The 26,022-nt window shown below is 41.2% G+C and overlaps 1 protein-coding gene across 1 annotated transcript in view; it reads left to right on the forward strand.

Moving 5' to 3' along the window:
* Positions 1-24,584, forward strand: part of coq5 (coenzyme Q5, methyltransferase) — a 33,476-nt gene extending 8,892 nt beyond the window's left edge. Inside the window, exons 2-7 of the mRNA XM_060906785.1 lie at positions 187-336; positions 514-735; positions 12,997-13,103; positions 14,523-14,611; positions 21,918-22,029; positions 23,707-24,584. Coding sequence (XP_060762768.1) covers positions 187-336; positions 514-735; positions 12,997-13,103; positions 14,523-14,611; positions 21,918-22,029; positions 23,707-23,808 — 782 coding nt within the window. The 3' untranslated portion in view covers positions 23,809-24,584. The remainder of the gene's footprint in view (positions 1-186; positions 337-513; positions 736-12,996; positions 13,104-14,522; positions 14,612-21,917; positions 22,030-23,706) is intronic.
* The last annotated feature ends 1,438 nt before the right edge of the window (positions 24,585-26,022 follow it).

Raw genomic sequence — 26,022 nt, forward strand, 5'->3', positions numbered from 1 at the left:
AACATGGAATAAGTCCCCCCCACCCCAACTTTTTTTTGACTGTTCCGTTTCTGTGGCATCACTGGAACTTAAACATCACCACAGACATCTGTGTAACTCAGATATGTACAAGTCCTCATATCTTGGGTCTCACACTCGTGTGTGTGTGTGTGTGTGTGTGTGTGTGTGTGTGTGTTCCTTCCTCAGTGTATAAAGTGTTTGAAAGTGTTGCTCAGAAGTATGATGTGATGAACGATGCGATGAGTCTGGGTATCCATCGGCTGTGGAAGGACACACTGCTGCGTGTGATGAATCCTCAGCCTGGGTTACGCCTGCTGGACACAGCCGGAGGCACCGGTACACACATTTAACTCATACGGCATACAGAACTATGAAAAGGAAATGGGGGATGTGAAATACTGTCACTGAAAATGGGATAAAATGAAAGATAAAATAGTGTTAATCCTCTTATCATGCTTTATTTATTAGTCTGTGATGAGGAACCATGTGTGTGTGTGTGTGTTTATTGTCTAGGTGACATCTCGTTCCGTTTCCTGAATTACACACGTGCGGCGCGTGAGAAGCAGCTGCGTCAGAGAGCACGGGCCAATCAGACACCTTCATGGCAGGATATCTCCAAAAGTTACGGCTCAGAGGGGGCGGAGCTTCCAGAATCCCGAGCGGTGGTGTGTGACATCAATAAAGAAATGCTGAAGGTGGGGAAAGAGCGGGCGGAGAACGCAGGAATCACCACAGGTACTGTGCTACTGTAATACACAGAACAGCATTTCCTTTATAGCGTTACATCAAACTGAATTTATATAGTGTGTTTGTTTATTTACTTGCTTACACACACAAACATTGCAGTAGACGAGTGATGTTCTGTTCTGTTGTTCCACTCTTTTGTCGTTCAGTTCTAGGGGTGGAACGATACTCTGTGATCAGGATTCGATATACTTGTAATATTTTAAACGACTATGACGAGACATTTTTGTCTGTATAAAGCTGTAAATAAAAAAAATTATGAACAAAGGTTTAATATTGTTTAAAAAAAAAAAATTAGTGATGCTCCGATCACCATTTTTGGGCCCGATCACCAAAATCATGATCTGCTGATTGCCGATCATAGAATGGCAGGCGAATCTGAAGCTTCCATATCTTTTATATATACGCTACCGTTCAAAAGTTTGGGGTCACCCAGACAATTTTGTGTTTTCCATGAAAAGTCACACTTTTATTTACCACCATAAGTTGTAAAATGAATAGAAAATATAGTCGAGACATTTTTCTGGCCATTTTGAGCATTTAATCGACCCCACAAATGTGATGCTCCAGAAACTCAATCTGCTCAAAGGAAGGTCAGTTTTATAGCTTCTCTAAAGAGCTCAACTGTTTTCAGCTGTGCTAACATGATTGTACAAGGGTTTTCTAATCATCCATTAGCCTTCTGAGGCAATGAGCAAACACATTGTACCATTAGAACACTGGAGTGAGAGTTGCTGGAAATGGGCCTCTATACACCTATGGAGATATTGCACCAAAAACCAGACATTTGCAGCTAGAATAGTCATTTACCACATTAGCAATGTATAGAGTGGATTTCTGATTAGTTTAAAGTGATCTTCATTGAAAAGAACAGTGCTTTTCTTTCAAAAATAAGGACATTTCAAAGTGACCCCAAACTTTTGAACGGTAGTGTAATCTAGCAGTGTGTGCACAATGTGTAGAAATGAAACTATGAATTAACTGTATTGAAAAAAAAACAGAAATACAGTCAAGATCTTGAAGAACCACCAACTGCTTTTATTTTCTTATATAAAATTAGACAGCTTAAGGCTACTCTAGGCCATCTTTCCCAAATAAGGCAGAGAAACAAAAAAACAAGAGGGGTCAGGAAGACCAGCACACATTAGATCAGCTTAATGGGATGGGATGAAGTTGCACTAAGGCATGCTTGGAAATTGTAGCCTCTCACTGAATACAATTAAATAATTGGCAGCAAAATGTAAACACCAAAACTGGCCACTGAAAATTATGGCAAACTTTTCTGCCATCATTATGAATGTCTGATGTTGAGGAACAACCGACTGTTTATCCAAAAAATAAATAAATAATGCCAATGCCATCCTTCATAATATTAATAAAGAACATAAGAAGGCCAAGCAGATAGTTACCAACACACATTAGATCAACTTAGGATGGGATCAATCAGTCACATTTAGGCCCAGGCTACTTGGAAACTTAGCCTTTTTAATATATTGATTAAAATAAACACAAAATGTTTAAAACCAAAATGTGCTAGGCCTACTACCACAGAGGACAAAATCCTTTAGATTCCAATCATAAATGGCAAGTTTGTCTTGATTACTATGAGCATCTCTGCATTTTTTGAGGTGAGCCGGTTTCTTTTGTCATCAGTAACGTTTGCAGCTGTGCTAAATAGTCTCTCACTATCCACACTTGTGTACAGTGAACAAAGATATGCTCTTGCTGCCTGTGCAAGTGCTGGGAAGCAGCCTTTATTCACCTGCCAATAGGCAAGTGGCTGTCCACTGCGTAGCGTTACGGGTTCTGCTAGATAGTGGTTGATCTGCGAGACGATTGTGATTTCTTGTTGATTGTGTCCTGTATCGTCCTCCACCAGCTCAGCAAAGATTGCCTCCAAAGAGCAAGCTGGTGGGCTATTTGTTGACCCGCTGGAACTGGGTACCTCCACACTGCTTGTACTTGGCAATTCAGTGATAGTAAAGTTGGTTTGAGTGCCTCTGGAAAGTATCTGTCTTTGTACCTGAAATAGATGTAAAAATGAAAACAATGCGAAATCAGTTGTTATGCCTTGCAGGGCACACACATCCATTTGTATCAGGTTATTTAGCATTGAAAAAAATACTCACAGTATTTCTAAAAATATATATATATGTATACATACATACAGGGCTCTACATGAACTTTTGAAACCACTTGTCCTGTCGGGCAAGTTGAAAGGAAATTTACTTGTCCGAATGTGAAGTTGACTTGTCCAAAGAAAAATTTGAGAAAAAAAAACATAAACTATTTGTAATAAACTAATTTCACCAGAATTACTTTAAGACAAAAATCTATTCACTGCAAAAAAAAATTGGACGCCATCAATCATTAATATATTTATGAGAAATTGAAAACCAGAAAGTTAAAATAATATATAATTTTCATGGGTGGCACGGTGGTGTAGTGGTTAGCACTGTCGCCTCACAGCAAGAAGGTCCGGGTTCGAGCCCCGGGGCCGGCGAGGGCCTTTCTGTGTGGAGTTTGCATGTTCTCCCCGTGTCCGCGTGGGTTTCCTCCGGGTGCTCCGGTTTCCCCCACAGTCCAAAGACATGCAGGTTAGGTTAACTGGTGACTAAATTGACCGTAGGTGTGAATGTGAGTGTGAATGGTTGTCTGTGTCTATGTGTCAGCCCTGTGATGACCTGGCGACTTGTCCAGGGTGTACCCCGCCTTTCACCCGTAGTCAGCTGGGATAGGATCCAGCTTGCCTGCGACCCTGTAGAACAGGATAAAGCGGCTACAGGTAATGAGATGAGATATATTTTCATTTTTAAATTATTAACTTCGAATATATATATATATATATATATATATATATATATATATATATATATATATATATATAATATCCTCCACTGATTAATTGTTGTCTAATTATTCATTGTGGCTCCTGTATGGTATTTAATGGTTGCGATGAAAGTTGCGGTGTTTTTTAGGTTTTTGTTGCGATTACATTGCGGGAGGAAGTGAAAGTTTGTGAGAAATTGTTGCGATTTTCTCTTTTTGTGATTAAAATTGAGTGATATGTTAAATATTAAGTTATTACTGAAAAACTATTGATTTAAAAAAAAGACACTGAGAAATGGTCCTATAAACAACTTTACCAATATAAAAGATTACCAGGACTACAAAAATGCAGAAAAATAGGCTTTACTTATCCAAATGCTCCTGTTGGTTCAAAAGTTAAAGTGCAGAGAACCTCACAGCACAACATGAAGTTACCTTAAAATATAATATAAATGCCTCAGCTTTCATGTAAGAAAAAAAACTATTAATACTAGTACTGTGTGCAGGCAGTCTCTCCTGAAGACTAAATTAAACAATAATTATAAACTAATAAAATAAATGACTCAGGCTTCATGGAAGAAAAAAAACAATTTGAACAGAATCTCACAGTATGATGCTGAAGCTGCCTAAACAATGGAAAATAAAATACCATTTTGGCAAAAATGTTGGCATCCATTAATTTCTTGCATTAAGTAAAAAAATAATGTAAAGTGCGCACAGTCCTTCACTGTAAACATAACACACTTTCAGTAACAGAATTTAAGCCTACATAAACACTGACTCACACATGCTGCTTCTCTTGAACGGAAACACGGAAGTAAGGCGGAAGGTAGTTTGTCGATGTCACCTCAAGACGACGCCAACGACTGGTCAAATTTGCGGGAAAGTTGCGGTGATTGGATATAATTGCAACACCGCCTTGAATTCACGGGGATTGGTTGAATTTGCGTTGAAGTTGCAAATCGCAACATCGCGAAATCCTGGAGGGTCTGACAAACGACTGTTTACTTTTCAGCTCAAATACACGAAGCGGTATTGGCCGGTTTTGCAAGCGGAATATTGCTCATGCGCACATCGCTCTTTCTGAAGAGAAACATCCAGCGATTCAGCAAAACAAAATGTCAAGTGAGATGCTTCGGAAATCGTGTGAATAAACTGATAAATTTGATATGTAACCCGAATATCGGCGTATTTTGGCACTTGTCCGACATAAAGGATCACTTGTCCCGGACAAGCGGACAACCGTTAATGTCAAGCCCTGAGAGATATATATATATATATATATATATATATATATATATATATATATATATATATATATATGTGTGTGTGTGTATTTTAGATTACTGTAAGCTGTCCTTCAAATATAGACATGGGTAATAATAATAAGTTCAACTTGTATAGCGCCTTTCAAGAAACCCAAGGACGCTTTACAATTATAGACAAAGAAAAAAATAATAACAAAAAATAATAAATAAATAATTGAATAAATAATAAAAAATAAAAGTAAAAAGTCCACCAAGTAGCAGCCACAGTCCCACCAAAAGGCGCATGAAAACGAGTCCCACATCTCCAGCACAGCCGCCGTGATGCCGTCAGCCACATCGCTCAAACACCACGCCATGGATCCACAAAGCGAACACAGAAGCTCCGCCACGCAGAGCGTTGGTATGTCCCAAACCTCCTGCACAGCCGCCGCGACGCCACCGAGCAACATCGCTCGGAACATCACGCCAAGCATTAAAAGCGCAGAGCACTGGACAACCACGAATGTTAAATGAGCAGCGAGCTCACTGCAGTCCACAGCTGGGAGCGCAGGCACAGCGAATCAAGGCCTTAGAGGGAACCAACGCCCAAAACTGGGTCCGGAGCTACACCACAACCGGTGGACAAAACACTCAAACAAACATCAAACTACACAAACACACACAGAAAAAATAAATAAATAAAATGAAAATTGAAAAAGAAATAAAATAAAATAAAAAGCTCTGGTGAGAAGCGGCAGCCAGAATGCGCACGATGTACTCTCAACCGGAAACGGAAACGAAAATAATTAGCCTATTTAAAAGAAAGAAGTAGTAGGCTGAAGACTATAGCCTAAGTGATGGGTCTAGCAAGTTTCTCTTACCTTGGATCAAGCATTGTTGCAATTGCATATAGCTTCTGTGTATCAGTGTCAGCAAATCGTCTTCTAGCAGCTTCCGGTAGCGCCATGGTCAGACTCCACCATCTTCTCCAAGAGACAGGTGAGAGCTCTTATACACGGAATCACATCTGCAGCTGATGCAGTTGATGAGCTGATCTGTTGTGTGAGCTCTTCAAACGGGGCGAGGATGGAGATCGTATTTTCAATTAATTTCCACTGGTGGATTGTGAACGTGCATGGCAATTCGTATTCTGCTGCATAGGAGGCGAGCGCAAGTTTTTGTTCTAACAGACTCTGGAGCATGTACAATGTACTGTTCCATCGCGTGGGAACATCCTGGCGGAGTTTTTTAATTGGTTGGCCGAGTTGCCTTTGAAAATGTTCCAGCCGGATGTATGCCAATGGAGAATGTTTAAAGTGCCCAACAATGCGTCTCCCTGAGGCTGTGATATCCAAAATACTTCGCTGGGACAATATTCCGTCACTCACAGCAAGCTGGAGAGTGTGTGCCATACACGGCAGGCCAGGGAAATCTGCACGTCTCATTGCTTTTTGCATGTTTTTGGCGTTGTCTGTTAAAATTGAGTGGATTTTTTTTCTCTTGAGATCCCCCACGACTGAAACATGCCGCTAAATGATTCCACCAAAGACGCTGCAGAATGTGTCCCTGTGAAATCCTGACAGTGGAGCACAATGTTGTGTCTGACAAAGTCTGAGTCAATAAAGTGCACCGTTAGGCTTAGCAGGGACATTGGACAGGCGTCTGCACTCCAAATATCGCTTGTGAAGCTGAAATATATATTATCCTTCAGAAGCGAGTCAATGTACGTATGTAAACACTGTTTGGTACAACTGAGGGAGACACACGTCTGTTAGGTATTTCCTGCCTGGGGGGTCGTATCGTGGATCAAGACAGGTTAGCAGGCAATGGAACCCTGTATCCTCCACAACGGATAGAGGCTGTTCGTCAAGGCAAATGAATTCCATAATTTTAAATGTGATGTCTTTCCACCTCTTACTATCCCTGCTGTATGGTTCTCACTCACAGTCGGCTGATATGGGGATGAGCTCAACGCTGGCTTCGGCTGGTTTAGCTTCTCGTACTCGGCATATTCAGTTGTATAATGGTGCGCTCTAAGATGCCTAATGAGGTTAGTGGTATTGAAATTTCGAGGGTTGCTTCCACCTCGAGGGATTTCATCATGGCATACATTGCAAACTGCAAATTTTGTGTCTTTGTCAGACACTTTGAAGAACTTCCAGACAGGAGAACTCATGCTGCCACTTGTAAGAGCTCCACTCTGCTGAGTCCATGCGATGCGCAGTTGAAAAAAAAAAAAACGTTGTGCGAGTAGCTTACGTCACGTGGTTTAATCGACTTTTTTGATCGGCGCTTTTAGGGTCCTCCGATCAAACGATTTTTAGGCAATATCGGCCGATCATGATCGGCGTCCGATTAATTGGAGCATCTCTAAAAAATAAAAAAAAAGTACTGTCGACTTGCCATGTCCTTAAAAATATGTAAATTAATAAGTTTTACACAAAATTTGATTGATTGTCACCTGTGGTATCCCTTTAGCTGTAATTAGAGCTCCAAAGCGGCTAAAATGACCGTTATCCAAAGCCTCTTTTTCAGGCAGTGTGTATTGCAGAGGCACAGGACCGGTGTCACTTGAAAGCTACTCTTTTTTTTAATGTTTCGATCCAGATCTATCAGCCTATTGGTCTCAGTCATGGTGCAGGCTGTCCATGGAAGAACGTGCTCATGTGAAAAGTGTGCGCTCTGTATGTTTTAACCATCGAGGACTTTCACGTGACGTCATCGCAACTGCTTATTTGTTTACGCGGCCATGTTGCCTGGCAAGCTTTGTGTTTGGCAGCGACCGGCACAAGTGTATGCGAGTGATTGTAAGCCAAATTCATTAAACGTCTCCTGATAAACTTGTAGAAGTTCTATCTAAAAGAACAATCCCAGAGACGTGTAGTGCTTTTGGATGTAATAAAAGACGTGGAGATAAGCCTGGTTTAACTTGTCACTGTTTCCCGGTGAACCCAGAAAGATGAGTAAAATGGCGAGCTGCTGTTAAACAGGAAGAAAAACATTCCTGTGTGTGTAGAACATTTTATATCAGGTTAGTGTGGAAAAACTCTGTGCAGTGTTAAAATGTAGATCTGGATGTGGGCTTTGGATGCGATATATTTTATTAGATGTAACACTTGGCTCAACTAGCAGCATGTTTGTTATGTAGTGATAATGCAGACGAGGCTAAACACCATAAAAAATGCTAGATCGCAGCCCTGGTTTGTTTATTACTATTAGAAGACCACGTTTGAGCTTACCTTTGTCATAATAAGGGATTTTTCTTTATCAGGAATTTCCCATAACATTCGAGCACGAAACCTGCCTTGGTATCTGTATAAAAGTACAGATGCCTTGGTTCGGCATCTGTACTTTTGTCTGCCTTTAGCATCTCCGGTGTATTTAGAAATCTCAAATGCTAAATAGTTCAGGACGTCATAGTGTCCCAAATCCGGTAGCTGGTTTGCCAAACACTTTTCAAGTGGAATAAATACATTTGGGGTAAATTAAGGAGAAGAAGCCTTTATTTTTGTCACATTCCACTTCTGCGTTTAACCCGCACGTGCTCACATGCACACAGAGAGAACGTGCAGTGTGCAGAATAAATAATAAATAAATACATTTGTGGGTAAATTTATTAAATCTGTTATGCCTGCATGTTTCAGCTTTTGGATGCAACATGATCTGCTGGTATACAATTTTTATTTTAAAAAAAAATCATTTCAGAGAGATTGTACTGACTGCAGTCATCTTGATTTTCTTCATTACCTGTCGTGGTTATGGTTCTTTGTTTACTCGGCAATATGGTTGGACACTGCGCGATTAAACAAAAATCCGTGACATCAGTGAAAGTCCTTTATATGGGTTGTGCAGATTGGGATCTCTGGTGTTCAGACACTGGGTAATATTTCAGCAGAGAGGCCAAAATTCTGAAATGACTGCCTTAACGTCTCAGCTCAGTGATCTTGCTAAAGTATGGACTGAGAACCAGATTTAAAAATCATCACCCCGGTTACAGCAATATCACATCAGAGAAATCTTGGTTTGAATTTTAAGAAATCAAAGTTCATTTTTTTCTGATGTAATTCCGTTACTGACTTTTCTTTCCTCGTAAGATTTTGCGTTCAGAGTTAAACACAGCCAATTTTTCAATGCTTTTTTTTTTAGGGTCAAAAGAAAGATTCCCCCCCCCATACAGTGTGACATATTTTTTATTTAATACCATTATCTTAAGTACTGCAACTTAAAAAAAAAGTTACCACATTTTGCTGTGGATGTAATTCCGTTACTGAAGAGCTACCCCAGTCCAGTTACTAACTAGTTAATAGCTGCATCATTAATAGAATGCTGATGTCGCACATTTCCATGATGCACATCGTCACAATTTTGGGTCACGATGCATCGTGGCATGATGTATAGAGGTTTTTGACCCATGTGACCGTTGCCATGGCGCCATTTTGGCGGTCACAACAATGGCGACTCCCGATAGCCCAACATGTGGGTTACCGAGCGACATTACACTGTCGTGTACCGTACAGCATCTCGATGGTAAAAGTAAGAGCAGATATCGCGAAAAATTGACGGAGGCTGGTATACGTGACCCATACTCGTTACCTAATCATCTGTTTATGCCACTGCAACGGTGTAGTGTCGGTGATTTGCCGGACCTTCAGTACCTCGACATCGTGAATGGTTGCCATGACAACATATGCAAAGATTTCCAACAACATTTTGTGGCAAAAAAATTCCATAACAGTCTACTTCAACGTGATGCCAAATAAAAGTAAATTCATTGCAGTTAGAAAAATAGTGTTCAGGTTGAGAGAGTGAGTTACATTAATCATATAGAAAAACGCATAATAATTAATATGTCTAGTATCGAATTCTAGTTTTGTCCATTGCATATTCACATCTAAAAAGTACAACCCACCCAACAACATGGCTCTGCCTCGCCTGAGGGCACCGTGTATGTTAAACCTAGACTACACGCAAGCCGCCCAAACACTAGTAAGAAGCCCGGTGCCAGGTCGCCCTATTGATGAGGCCGAGCGGTCCCCGTCTCACGTATATAAAACCATGGATGTATAAAGATAAAACCATCGTAGCCTGACTAGTGGGGCTCGGTGCCAAGTAGCCTGAAGACCGCCTAACAGGGCTTACGTGTAGGCTAGGTGCTAGGCTACATGTACACTTGTGTTCAAAATAATAGCAGTCCAACACGACTAACCAGATCAATCACTGTTTGTTTTTGGTGGAAATTATATTACTACATGGCAAATAATTTACCAGTAGGTGTAGTAGAGTCATAGAAAACCAACAGACCCAACATTCATGATATGCATGCTCCCGAGTCTGTGTAATCGAATAATTAAGTGAAAGGGACGTGTTCAAAATAATAGCAGTGTGGAGTTTAATTAGTGAGATCATTCATTCTGTGAAAAAACAGATGTCAGTCAGGTGGCCCTAATTTAAGGATGAAGCCAGCACATGTTGTACATCCATTTCTCTCTGAAAACCTGAGAAACATGGGTCGTTCCAGACATTGTTCAGAAGAACAGCGTGCTTTGATTAAAACGTTGATTGGAGAGGTAAAACGTATACTGTAAAGAAGTGCAGAAAATGATGGGCTGCTCGGCTAAAATGATCTCCAGTGCTTTAAAATGGACAGCAAAGCCAGAGAGACGTGGAAGAAAACCGAAGACTACCATTCGAATGGATCGAAGAATAGCCAGAATGGCAAAGACTCAGCCAATGATCAGCTCCAGGGTGATCAAAGACGGTCTGAAGTTACCTGTGAGTACTGTGACAATTAGAAGACGCCTGTGTGAAGCTAATCTATCGGCAAGAAGCTCCCGCAAAGTTCCACTGTTAAAAAAAAAAAAGACGTGCTGAAGAGGATACAATTTGCCAAAGAACACATCGACTGGCCTAAAGAGAAATGGAAAAACATTTCGTGGACTGATGAAAGTAAAATTGTTCTTTTTGGGTCCAAGAGCCGCAGACAGTTTTTCAGACGACCCCCAAACACTGAATTCAAGCCACAGTACACTCTGAAGACAGTGAAGCATGGTGGTGCAAGCATCATGATATGGGGATGTTTCTCTTACTGTGGTGTCGGGCCTATTTATCGCATACCAGGGATCATGGATCAGTTTGCATATATCAAAATACTTGAGGAGGTCATGTTGTCTTATGCTGAAGAGGAAATGCCCTTGAAATGGGTGTTTCGACAAGACAACGACCCCAAACACACCAGTAAGCGAGCAGCATCAGGGTTCAAGACCAACAAAATGAAAGTTATGGAGTGGCCAGCCCAATCCCCGGACCTTAATCCGATAGAAAACTTGTGGGGTGACATCAAAAATGCCGTTTCTGAGGCAAAACCAAGAAATGCAGAGGAATTGTGGAATGTTGTCAAATCATCCTGGGCTGGAATACCTGTTCACAGGTGCCAGAAGTTCTCAGAAACCGTGGTTATACAACTAAATATTAGTTTAGTGATTCACAGGAATACTAAATCCTTAAGATTTTTTCAGTTTATACAGTAAATATTTGGAGTTTGTAATGAAAAATGCAGACACTGCTATTTTTTTGAACAGCCCAATGTTCATTTTTCTTCATTTTCTGTAAAGTAATTAAAATATTCATACACTTTTCTTCGTTTTGATGTAGAATATAATGTGCAGTGTTCCCAATGCATGGAAATAAAAACTATTATAAGGGTTTTGAGCTTTACTCACATTTTTAAACACACTGCTATTATTTTGAACACAACTGTACAATTTGTCATTTATCTCGCATACGATATCTTTAAACTTTTGGAAAAGTTACCTGAGACAAAATGTTCACCACACAAACGCGTGTGTTCGGTGGGCTGCCAATTCTCTCGCCTGATCGCCGCGATCCACTTTTCGCGACGCTGTCGATCGGCCGGGAACCTTTGGAACGTTAATCCAGGTTTATCCCCTCTTCTGTTGTGGCAGCTAACTGCACAACACGCATCAGGCATTCTATGATAAAAGTAAGCGATGAAGAAGATGGATATTACAAGCGTTGTTTGCTGATAAGCGTGGCTTTGTTTGATCTCCAAAATGGCGGCGTAAACAGTATCACGTGACCCTATAGGGGTGTTCACACGGCACATGTTTGCATCGGTGCTGCACCGATGTATTTTGTTGCGATATATCTTACACCGGTGTAAATTTTGTGGAGCGTTCACACGTCACAAACCTGCTTACTAGAGAGAAGCGTGTTCGCACCGGTGTAGCCTCACTTGCGTTCACACGGCAGTTTTTGCGACCGTGCTATACGATAGTAATAATGCGGAAATTAAATATGCGCATGCGTGAAAATGTACTCCCTTTTCCCGGTTGTCATGGCATCACCAAGTGCCGGGAAAACAACGTGGATGAAGACACCAGTGTTGCCAGATACTGCTGACGTTTTCCAGCCCAAAACATGTTCAAATCCGCCAAAATGCACTTAAAACCACCCAATCTGGCAACACTGGAAGACACGCAGTTCTGTTGTTGTTGATATTCGCCATTTTGGAAGTGCAAAATACCAGGATGCAAATTATGCAATGCCCGTATGTAATCAACTCCTCACGCGTAGCGAGTCTACCCCTGTAGCGTTCAGACGTCACATTTTATATCGGTGCTGCCCCGCAAACTAGCATTTACTCCGGAGTAAATTTCTTAAACCGCCTCCCGAGCAGGGTTAGATTTGCACCGGTTTAAGCAGCTTTCAGGGGCGACACCGGTATAACTTTGTACCATGTGAACGCTCTACCGGGGCAGCCCCGGTGCTACACCGGAGTAAAAGTTGCCATGTGAACACCCCTTATGACGTCAGGCTGAAAACCTCCATTCTGTTCTATTCTATGTGTTTTGTTATATTCTTTGTTTTATTCTGTTGTTATTCTTTCCTGCTGTACTGTTCTTCTATTGTGTAATTCTCTGCCGTTGTGTTGTTCTGTCCTTTCAGTCTTGACTTATCAAACAAATAGGTTTCTCTGAGATTGCAATCCCCTTAACCCATGAGCTTATAATCTTTAACTACACACCTACAAGTTGACCAACATTACAGTGGACAGTAATAATACAGATGTGTGTTTATATATTAATGAAACATCAGTGCAGATATGTATGTATGTATGTGTGTGTGTGTGTGTGTGTGTGTGTGTGTGTGTGTGTAGGTTTGTCATGGGTAGTAGGTGACGCCGAGGAGCTCCCATTCGACGACGATCAGTTTGACATTTACACCATCGCATTCGGCATCCGGAACGTCACTCACGTTGAGCAAGTAAAAATAGTTTTTAATAGTTGGTCTATTTATTTTATTATTATTATTTTTTACTAGGGCTGTAACGATACACCCAACTCACGATTCGATTTGTATCGCGATTTTTGACCCACGATTTGATACGCCCACGATTTTTTTAAAAATGGTTTTTAAAGTAGTAAATTTGACTTATTAACATTTACTTACTTACATTAACTATTTAATAACAAATAATTCAGACCACTGCAGAGAATGAGTAATATGTATGCAAAAATGAACAAATGTATATCCAAAGATTGTTTTATTTCTCAAAATAATACTGTTGAGCCGGAAGCTCTGTTTTTTTCGGTTCTGAAAAAGTCATTTTTCCAAATCGTGTAAATCCGTTAAGATTTTTTTTGGGGGGGGTGGCTCTCTCACTGTCTCAATCTCATTGGGCCAATGATTTTCTGTGATCGCGGAAAACAGATGGAAATTACGGAATTTTTATAGTGAAACATTGCTCGCGTGTCAAAATGTAACTGCCGCAGAAGGCTTCCGCCCAAGCAGACATGCCTTCAGTGTTGCCAGATATTGCTAACGTTTTCCACCCCAAAATATGTTCAAAACCAGCCAAAAAGCACCTAAACCTGCCCAATCTGGCAACACTGCATGCCTTTCCGGTCAAGTGATTGTGATTGGCTTGTGGCACACCTAGCCAGCCAATGAGCTGCTTGTTTACAGATTCGCTCTCCGCGTCGCAACCAGAATGGCGACCGCTTAAAAGAAATGAATGCTCTGCCAGTGGCGAGTGTGGACGTTGCGTGACTTGCAGAAGATTGTCGCAGGTCGGCGAAAAAACGACTTACTAATATAAAAAAAAAAAAAGTAATTTAAGTAAGTTTAAAATGTAATTTAAATAAAAAGTAAAGTATTCATAAATTGAAGTTTGGAAGCGCCTCTGTTTTTGGGCTGAGGAGAAGTTTGAAAGGGTGTACCGCGATTCTGCCTTCTTGTATCGCGATACGGATCGTGGCTCTGCGTATCGCGATTTCGATTTCGATACGCATATCGTTACAGCCCTATTTTTTACATACAAATTCTCTATCAATCTTAAGTCTAATAAAGGAGGGAAATTATGTAGAATATTCAGGATTGATTATTTACTGAGAAGATTGGCATTCAGCATTAAAATTATCACATACATAAAACTGCAAATCATAAAGCTCAAACGTGGAGGAAAAAAATCTACTTTTACTTCTATTGCTAGACTGTTTTTGAATGTACACACCTCATACATCTGTTACGCTTTCTATTTGCATATTGAGAACTTGTTTCCCTCTGTCTGATTGGTTGATTCGATCCTGAGGCCCAGTAACTTAGAGCTGTATTGAAGTTAGAAGTGTATCTAAGCTTTAATAAAAATATTCATAATAGGATTGTGTGGTTTTATTTTTTTAGGCTCTGCAGGAAGCCCTGCGTGTGCTTAAACCAGGTGGACGCTTCATGTGTCTCGAGTTCAGCAAAGTGTCGAACCCTCTCCTGTCCAGGTCAGTGCTTCTTTTATTATTTTACCTTAAAATAAGAGTTTGGCCAAAATCAGTGGCTCCCACCGTGCTCGGTGAACAGCAAATCCTCCATCACACCACCCAGCTGTTGATTATTTTCCTATAACTGTATGCAAAGGAAGTGTATTTGTTTTAACCTGCAGTGGAAATGAAATGTCACAATGTCGTTAATTATGGCCCGAGCACCGTTCGGTGTGAAGACCCGATTGTTTTTCGAAGGATTATTAGTGATGCAGTGCCTAGGCACGCATAACTATTGTTCTTCTCTGTGTTTCTTCTTATTATTATAGAAGGAGAGAAGGAGTACCTAGGCTCCCTAGAAATTTTGATTCGTAATAACCCAATAACCATACATCGCACACAGACAAGCAATACATCAAAACGTGCGGCTCGATCGGACTCGGTATGATATTACTTTGTTCATCAAAATATGATTTTTTTCGCGACATAGTCGCAAAAAAATCATCCAAAATTTCCCATTCATTTCTATGGAATTAATTGAAAAACAACGCCCATTTTCAACGTTTTTCAAACCTCCACTGCTCTGGCATGCTTTCACCTAGAGACATGATTCAAACTTTAAAACGTAGAGAAACTTCTCCTGTGTGAATCTGGGATTCAACTTTTTTGCTAGGTTCTATACTTTTGGATCAGTCCCGGCTCAAACACCATGAGCAAATCTGGAGAAATTCAGGCTTTATAATGGGTGTCTATTGCGTTACACACCAGTGGGGCTCGGGAATTTAGAGTGTAGGCAGCCTGAAAAAAAAGCTCAAACTTTCTCATTTAAACTGTGTTTTCAGCCACAATTTTCACTCTATACACCTAATTTTCTCAAAAATAGTGGCCACACTTGTCCTGATTCACACAACGTGTCTACCTAAACGATAGGCTTTACAGTTTTTGAATGAGAAGCCTGAAAGTAAGGAGAGGACAGGCGCGCTGCCCCATAGACTCCCATTATAAACGTGGCAGCGCTTTTACTGCAAAATCAGAAAAGTCACTCGTTTTTAAATCGCTCTAGTGTCCTCATTTTTTAGACTACAGACAAAAAAAATTACATCAATGTGTTCAGGAGACCCTTCTGGCACTCACTGTGAAAGAATTTTGTGAATATCTCCTTCCGTTTTCGTGTAAATCCCCGTTGTTTGGAGGGTGCACTCTGAGGAAAAACTGCACTTTCTGTGTGACACTCTGTCTCTGCTCGCAGCGCGCGGTTGGGGGAGGGGCTGCTCGCTCTTTCTCACACACACACACACACACAGGAGGGAGGGGCTGCTCCCTCTCATACCCCTTTTCCACCAAATCAGTTCCAGGGCTGGTTCAGTGCTGGTGCTGGTTCACAACTCGTTCAAATTGCGAGCCAGCTGAGAACCAGTTTGCTTTTCCATAGCTCGCGGTGCTAAGCGGAGCCACGTCATTATGTCGCTGTATACGTCATTACGTCGCTGTATACGTCAGTTACGTCGCTACGTTTACATAAACCTTGGCGCGAATATCAAAGCAAAAACAACACGGAAGAAGCAGCAGCGGCAACAACAATAATAATAATGGATGACTTCGCGTTTGTACAGCTGCTGCTTCTCGTCGCTTAAAAATGGCAATCTTTTACGGTCTTGTTATTGTTGTTGGTCTTAACGACTCCGCCCCCCCCGCTGACGTAAGCGGTTCTTTCCTCTGGCCCAGCAGAGAGTTGGTGCTAGCCTGGAACTGGTTTTTCTGGCCCCAGAGCCAGTTCTTTGTCAGTGGAAACAGAAAACCCGGTTCCAAACTAAGCACTGGCCCCGAACCAGCCCTGGAACTGCTTTGGTGGAAAAGGGGCAAGAGAGACACAGGCTTGTAGCATCAAGGCAAGTCACACATTCACACAGTACAGCTCAGCTCCTACAACTGCGACTGCTACGCGCAGTGCATCACTCTCTCAATTTCCCACAGGGGAATTGTCTCTAGTTCTTATTCTTATTATTTTTCTGTCACGCTTGGCTTTTTTTGAGGGATTTCCCATGCACAAAAACTCATGAAATTTGATACACACATCAGTCATTGTAACCGCTTCTCAGCCACAGACGTTTGGCCCCGGGCGTGGCCCAGGGACTTCATAGCACCCCCTAATGTCATGGAGTCCTTGGATTGGCATATAGTTTCAGCTACGCATGCCAAATTCGGTACGTATGTAGTTCGTCCCAAGACGAACAACTTTCTTATATACATTGCATTAGCCACGCCCAACAGGATGTGAGGTAATTGGGCTTGTATGCGTTTGGACACGTGGTCATTTTTAACGTACTCCTCCAAGACAGTTCATCAGATTCATGTCAAGCTTGGCAAACACGATGCCAAGATATTTCTGAAGTTGAATTGTGAAGGGATTTTTGATATGTTGTAATATGTTGAAATGGCAATATTATGAATTTTAATACTCGCCACATAAACAGGAAATGTGTCATGAAGTCATAATACATTTAATGATTTGGCTGAAACCTTTCAGGTCATTAGAGAATGTGATTATTATGACATCTAGATGCCTGTCTGATATAGCGCCACCAGCTGGCCAAGGAAAGAATAGGGTTTTGAATATGTGTGTTTTGTCACATAATGAATTTTAACATGCTCCTCCGAGACGGTTCATGAGATTCATGTGGAATTTGTTATATGTGATGCCAAGATGTTGCTGATATTAAATTGCGAAGGGATTTTTGATATCTTGTAATATGTTGAAATGGCCTTATGATTTTAATATCTTGCCACATAAACAGGAAACATGTCAGAAAGCCACAGTGCATTGACTGTATGGTCGGACACTTCTTTCTTCAATAGATAGTTTTCACTGACGTCACGGCATTCCGGGGAACGCCCCCCCCCCCAGCCGCCATCTTGGGGGGCAAACAAAACGGACTATCGCCACTACCGGCTACGTTATCTCGGACGAATTTATGAAGTTATATAGTCAGTTTTCTAAAATAAAGATCAATGTCGGCAAAATCAAGCAAACAGAAGTATATAGATACATTAGACGACATCTCACGACAACGGTATGCAGCCAAACTGGCCTTGATTGGGGGAATTGACCCCTACGAAGTGGACAAAGCTGCATTTCCAAGTGACTATACAGGGCTGCCAAAGCCTGAAACTGACTTCATCAAACTTTAAAGGCTGTCTGATATATACAACTTTATATATTCACAGCGCGCCTTTTGGCGGATGCCGCCTAAATCGCGCAGATCCGATTTTTTTTTTTGGGGGGGGGGGGGGCGTTGGAGTGTCTGATTATAATTTCAAAGTAAATTCTGTATTAAAATTACTAAATAAGCAAATCCGTTACAGTCCATGAAACAGGAAGTATAAGGATGAGGAAAAAAAACAGTTTAAATCGGAAAGCTGCGCACATATGCGCAGTCCTGCACACCGCTCGGGCTGCGCAAATGTGCGCAGCTTTCCAATTTAAACTGTTTTTTTTTCTCATCCTTATACTTCCTGTTTCATGGACTGTAACGGATTTGCTTATTTAGTAATTTTAATACAGAATTTACTTTGAAATTATAATCAGACACTCCAACGCCCCCCCTAAAAAAAAATCGGATCTGCGCGATTCAGGCGGCATCCGCCAAAAGGCGCACTGTTTGCATCCCAAACACAAATCAAATCATACAGAATAGACCTAAAATGTTTTTCAAAAATGCCCCTTGCATGAGTGAAGTGACAAGTTTCAAATAGAAACGTGACAAACGAGCGATATTAAGTGTACATTACAATGTAAACTCAACGGTTCCAGTTAGGCATTCTCCAGAGATTGTTCACATGATGTTTTGGTTTCCAAAAACAAACTTGAACACAATTGATTGTTTATTTAAACAACTTACCACTTATAAAATGATCGGAGCAGACTTTGCTGTGTCCGGAAGGCTGATAATCCTTGTGGTTGATTCTCGCAAGCCATAGATTTCTCCTTTTGTATGCTGAGTTTGTTTGCTCACCTTCGTGCTCCCGTACAGTGGGAATTCCATAAAAGCTCCGCTTGACGTCATCATCTGACCTATTACGACAGCCGTGAATACAACAGGTGTGCACCATTGCTTGCTTTAAATAGCCTGCTTGGGTTCTTTTGAAGACTTTGTACTCGCGCGTTACAATGTGTGCTCAGTGACCCGTACGGTAAGCTGGACCCCCAAGATGGCCGCCACTAGGGAATCCCCGACTCTGTGACGTCATGTGAAAACTATCTATAGATATTATGATTATTATGATAACCTGACGCCCAGTGGGCCTGTCTGTTATAGCACCACCACCTGGCCAAGCAGGAAATGTGCCAGAAATTGGCAATGCCTTAAATGATTGATCTGACACTTTACAAAATATTGTGTATTATGATTGTGATGATATTCACATGTGTAATTCAGATGCCTAGCACAGCGCCACCATCTTGCCAAGCAGGAAATGGGGAAAAATGTTCAATTCATTGATGGATTGATCTGAAACTTTACAAAATATTGGATATCGTGATTCTGATGATATTGACACGTCTAAATCACATGCCTGGCACAGTATCACCATCTGGCCAAGCATTGTGCCAAAAATTTTCAATGCTTTGACGGATTGATCTATGACATCCCTGACATAGCGCCACCAACACACTCACTCATACACATGTAGCACACAAACATTATATATATATATATATATATATATATATATATATATATATATATATAATCGGGTGGGCAGAAAAAAGTGATACCCTTGTTTAATCAAGAATAACTCAAAAACTAGGCTATGCATACAAACTAAATTTGGTACATGTCATGAGCAGCTAGTTTTAGTCAAGTGGTGAAATTTTCAGCCAAAAATATTCATTAATGCAGGAATAATGAGGAAATACAAAATTCAGGTAAAAAAATGCAATGCCAGACGTTCTTATTGTGTCATCCAGTGCATCTACCAGTGCGTCTGCTGCCTGATGATGTAACGTCTGCGCGTGGCAGTCCCTATAACCTAAACATTCTGAACAGCCTGGTTTTGGAGCATTTGATTTTGTAAAGCCCTTGAGAGAAGTCATGGTTTTGAGTGAAGAAGATAAAGCTGTTGTTAAGGCCTGTGTGGAAGAGAAAGGCTGGGGTGCTAAGCGGCTAATAAAGGAGTTCCCTAGGAAACAGTGGAGCATTGCTACTCTTAACAGGTGGATTAAAAGAATTAAAGAAACTGGTTCCACAGATAGGAAGCCGGGCAGTGGACGACCTCGAACAGCTACAACTGATGATAACAAGGCCCGAGTTGAGGAGCTCATCGCATCCCAGGAGGACCAGCCAGGGTCACATAAATCTCAAAGACAAATTGCGCACGATTTGAACATCAGTCGTACTTCTGTTAGAACCATTACCAAGGAACTTAATTTGAAACCATTCAAGAGAATCAGGGTTTCAAGATGTGATACTAACGTGAAACAGAAGCGAAAGACTCGCAGCCAGAATTTAAACGACAGGTATTCAGCCAAGGATGTAAGACGGATGGTGTTTACGGATGAAAAGGATTTTACATACGAAGTTGCACGCAATAGACAGAACGATAGGGTTTATGGAAGAAAGAAGAATGACATTCCTCCCACAAGACTCTACCATGAAACTTCAAGGTTTACCAAGAAAGTCATGGTGTCGGCTGGTGTGTCTTGGAATGGAAGAACTAACATCCACTTTATCGATACGAATAAAGTGAAGGTGAACTCTCAATCTTGCATGCAGCTGTTGGAAAACGGACTTCTGCCGGATTGCAGACAACTCTATCCAGACGACACGTACATTTTTCAGCAGGATGGGGCCACCTCGCATACAAGCCGCGTTACCCAGGAATACCTAGAACAGAACACTCCAATGTTCATAAAAAAGGATGAGTGGCCTCCACAGTCACCTGACTTGAATCCAATGGACTACAATGTTTGGGATTCGTTATCCGAAAAACTTTATGCCGGAAGGACGGAAAAGTTCACAGAACAGGAACTGAAGGACAAGATAATAGAAAAGTGGGATGAAATATCAGTTGCTGAAATTCGAAAGTCCATATCTTCCTGGAAAAAAAAACTTCGATTGGTTGATTCCGAGGATGGAGGCCATATCGACCATCTTCTCGATTAAAGCCGTGGTAAGTAAATAATAAGTCAATGTCTGGCATTGCATTTTTTTTACCTGAATTTTGTATTTCTTCATTATTCCTGTGTTAATGAATATTTTTGGCTGAAAATTTCACCACTTGACTAAAACTAGCTGCTCATGACATGTACCAAATTTAGTTTGTATGCATAGCCTAGTTTTTGAGTTATTCTTGATTAAACAGGGGTATCACTTTTTTCTGCCCACCCGAGATAGATATATAAATATAAAAACACACACACAGTTGCAGTCATGTACACACACATGAATACTCACGAGAATGGGTGACGTATACAATTCTGTGCACACACACACACACAGTCGTATGCATATTTATGCATACACACATGCACTCAAGTATGCACTCACATGCACACACATCTATGAGCACACTGTCTCTCTTTCTCACACACACACACACACACACACACACACACACACACACACACACACACTCTCTCTCTTCCCCCCCCCCCCCCCCCCCCGACAAACACACACACACGCGCGCGCACACAATAATAGTGACCTGCCATCATTGTGCATTTTGCTGCAGACATATGAATGTACATGCAGAGTTTTCATATGTCTGCAGCAAAATGCACAATGATGGCAGGTCACTATTATTGTATGTGTGCGTGTGTGTACATGCAGAGTACGCACACACACAGTGACCTGCCATCATTGTGCATTTTGTTGCAGACATATGAAAACTCTGCATGTGTATATACACACACGCGCACTGCAGACACAGGAAAGCTAAGATGACTTAAGATTACAGTGTGAGATGGAGATAAGGAGGAGACATATGTATAGTTTTGTACATCTATAAATGTACATTTTCACACCACAGAAACACACACACACACACACACACACACACACACACACACACACACACAGTCTTTGTCTGTCTATCTCTCATCCGTCAAGCAGTCATGGCATTTGCAACATGCACATCACCTTTGAACATTTGATGAATATATGACATGTGACTGTTTTGTTGGGTGGCGGAATGTCCTGGGTTGCAGAACCACACATGCGAGGGCCCGTCAAGGCCGCTAGCGGCTTTAATTTGCTTTTGGGTTTTGTTGTCAGTGAGTTTGTTGGTGTGAGGTGTGGTTAAGTTTTATTGATGATGATGTGTTGTACAGGCTCTATGATGCCTACAGTTTCCAGGTGATTCCGGTTCTCGGTGAGGTGATCGCAGGAGACTGGAAGTCGTATCAGTATCTGGTGGAGAGCATCCGCAAGTTTCCGGATCAGGTAACTGTACAGGACTGGAAAAGACAGTGTTGCTCATGTCACCTTGAGGAAGAATATCATTCTCTAGATCAAGTCAAGTTCATTTGTATCACGCTTTTAACAACAGACATTATCGCAAAGCAGCTTTACAGAAAATTAAAGACTTTAAACATGAGCTAATTTTATCCCTAATTTAGATCAGTGGTTTCCTCAAGATGGATGGACGGACGGATGGATGGATGGATGGTTTGACGGACAGGTGGACGGATGGTTTGATGAATGGATGGTTTGATGGATGGACGGACGGATGGATGGACGGACGGATGGATGGACGGACAGATGGATGGATGGTTTGATGGATGGATGGACGGACGGATGGATGGACGGACGGATGGATGGACGGACGGACGGATGGATGGACGGACGGATGGATGGACGGACGGACGGATGGATGGACGGATGGATGGTTTGACGGACGGATGGATGGACGGACAGATGGATGGATGGTTTGATGGATGGACGGACGGATGGTTGGTTGGTTTGATGGATGGATGGATGGATGGATGGACGGACGGATGGTTGGTTAGTTTGATGGACGAATGGGTGGTTTGATGGATGAACGGACGGATGGATGGATGGATGGTTTGATTAGATGGATGGTTTATTGGACGGATGGATGGATGGTTTGATGGATGGACGGACGGATGGATGGATGGATGGACGGATGGATGGACGGACAGATGGATGGATGGTTTGATGGATGGACGGACGGATGGATGGATGGATGGACGGACGGATGGATGGACGGACGGACGGATGGATGGACGGACGGATGGACGGTTTGACGGACGGATGGATGGACGGACAGATGGATGGATGGTTTGATGGATGGACGGACGGATGGTTGGTTGGTTTGATGGATGGATGGATGGACGGACGGATGGTTGGTTAGTTTGATGGACGGACAGATGGTTTGATGGACGAATGGGTGGTTTGATGGATGAACGGACGGATGGATGGATGGATGGTTTGATTAGATGGATGGTTTATTGGACGGATGGATGGATGGTTTGTTGGTCATATAGATGGATGGTTTGTTGAATGAAAGGTTTGTTTGAATGGATGGATGGTTTGATGGCTGGATGGACGGATGGATGGTTTGTTGTAAGGATGAATGAAATGGATTTTTTTTTTAATTACTTCAAAATGGATTATTTGAAGGATGGATGGAATTTTTTTTTTTGGCTAGATAGGTGGTTGATTTGTTAAACAAGTAGATGGATTCATGGATGGATAATTTGATGGATGGTTTGTTTAAATGGATGAATGAATTGATGGGTGCTTTTATTTGATGGATGGATTTTTTTTGCTGGATAGGTGGTTGGTTTGTTGAACAAATGGATAGAAATGTTGATTGTGTGGTTTCTCTGGTTGATGGATGGTTTTGTTTGTGTTTTTTGGATGGATGGATTTATTGGCGTGTGTCTATAGATGTTAAAATTCACAAGTAAACTAATTAAAGGAATCAGTGCTGACACTAACAGGCAGCCATGAGCGAGCCTCCACTCCACCAGTCTCCAGTGTCTTTACATTTCTACCATCCTGAGTCCTGTACAAAAAAAACCTGCTGCTTTACTAACACATTTAAATATGCTTCCCTTTTTTAAAATTTTTATTTTATTATTTTTTTTAAAACAGGAAACGTTTCAAGAAATGATTGAGGATGCTGGTTTCTGCCGAGTGCAGTACATTAATCTCAGTGGAGGAATCGTCGCTCTTCACTCAGGGTTCAAGCTTTGATGGATGTCTGTCACACATGGAGCTTGCGATGTAGACACACGGAGGAGGAGACGAGTTGATGTGGAGACGTTCGGCAACCACGACGGACACAATGCTGCATAGCTGTGTGCAAACTCGTAATACAGAGACACAACGGAAATCATGGCGAGTCATCGGTCAGGTTTAAAGGAGTAATTTGGCAAAAAAATTAATCTCCGATACATCAGTGTGAAGTTTGCTTCTTTAGTTTTACGCTACTGCTAAGGGGTGTCTAAGTGTGAGCTCAAAGGACTGAAAGATAATTAATTGCTTAAAACACACACTTGCACAACATGTTGGAATTGGCATTCAAATATTTAATTAACACAAAATTCACTGATCTAAATTTAATTTTAAATTTGACTAGCAATCACGGCAAAACAGGCAGAAAGATAAGAATTAAAGAGGAGGAGATTGGAAGTGGGCGGAGCCTTGCTGATAGCTAGCATGCACTAGCTAGATATCTGAACTCGAGATCCAAAAAATGCATCACAACTGGTGCTGTGAAAAGGAAGAAAAACAACAGGTCTCCAGTTTTGGTGCAGCCAAATAAAATCACCGTCGCACATCTGTACAATGTAAATTAAAAAATGTGACGCACGTTCATACAAACAGAAACTGGGAAATGCACGATGCTGATTGGTTCATGGTGTTTCTCACTGTAGGGGCTGTAACCATAAATAAATCAAAGAACCATGAGAGTGCAGGCATTACACTCCTTGTTTTTTTTCATGAGTAAAACAATATGATAAAATGAAGTGGTGGTATTTTTTATTATTGTTATTATTATCAGTTTTCTATGTTACTTCCAGTGTTGTTTGACGACCTGCTGATTGTGGTGCAGTGGGATTTAGCCCTTGCTAAATCTCTCCCTAAAAAGAGTGATGCAGCAGAGCTTTAAGGCTGATTGATATTCCTGTGAGCGTATCTGTGAGCACTTCAGGGTGTTTGTTCTGTGCAGATACTCAAACCAACTGAAATCTTCATTCTTGCAAGAAACATGTGTGTCCACCAGGGGGCAGTGTCACACAATCCATGCCAGAATTTAAAGGAAAAAGTCTTGGAAGCCAAAAACAAAGATGATTTCAAAATAATAAACAGAAAACAACATGGGTTTCTTGTTTTGTAACGTTCTGAGCAAAGAAATTAGGAAATCTTGTGTACTCAATTATAACCCAAGTGAATTCTCACAAAGTTTAACTTCAGTTTTAGACTTTTTTTTCTTTAATTGTGTTCCTATGAATTATATCACATGTATTTGTCTTTATTGGGAGGCTGTTAGATGAATAAAGAAAGTAAAGTGCTATATTGACTCCTGTAGGTGTAAAGTCTCGTACTTTTAATTTGCATCATGACCTTTTGGTCCCAAAGCTACTTCTCGACCCATTAGCCCATGGCTTCCCCAGTCCTCAGTTTACAACAGATTTTCTCAAAACCCAATTTTCTGTTAAGATGATACGTTAAATAATTTCACTAATTTCTCAGAATTGGCTGCATGGAATTTAACAAATTACCTGTTTTTTTTAAAGATAATTAACTGTAGATTTATAATATCCAATAAAGCATCTACTACTTTTTCACCATTTTGTGGGGACACGCCCCATATGTGTGCCCTGAACCTGTGTAGTTCATTAAGTTTAATATATTGGAAATGTGAGGGTCAGATCTCAGCTTTGGAGCATGATTTGGACGATCTGACTCTGTTTGTTTTGAGCACCTTAACTCAGAGAATGAATTTGGTGAAAATCGGAGAACGTTGAATTTTTCACCTAAAAACCGCAAAGACACAAACAAAACTCATTCTATTTTGGGTTAAAATTTTTGATGTTCTCAGATCTTCCCCAAATTCAGTGTGTGTTAGTGAGGTGAAGATTAACACGGGTGCACATAGTTTTGTTCTATCATGCTCCAAAGCTGAGATATTCTATCATATGTTATAGTACAGTACAGTAAATACAATAGGAATAGTATTGCAGGGCTTTCCCGAAAGCGTGGATACGTGGTACACTGCCGCACAGTGTGACATCAGCACTGCGTTGTCACTTACACACCAAAAGTAAAATCAATACCATAAATTGAACAATGCAGAGTATTTTCCACACCTAAATATCTCCTATTCCCTCTGAAAATGAGTAATAACTATAGAAATAGGAAGATATTATAATATATAGGTCTTGACTATTCCATGTCCCAAAA

This window comes from Neoarius graeffei, chromosome 24 (genome assembly GCF_027579695.1).
Source record: "Neoarius graeffei isolate fNeoGra1 chromosome 24, fNeoGra1.pri, whole genome shotgun sequence".
NCBI classification, from domain to species: Eukaryota; Metazoa; Chordata; class Actinopteri; order Siluriformes; family Ariidae; genus Neoarius; species Neoarius graeffei.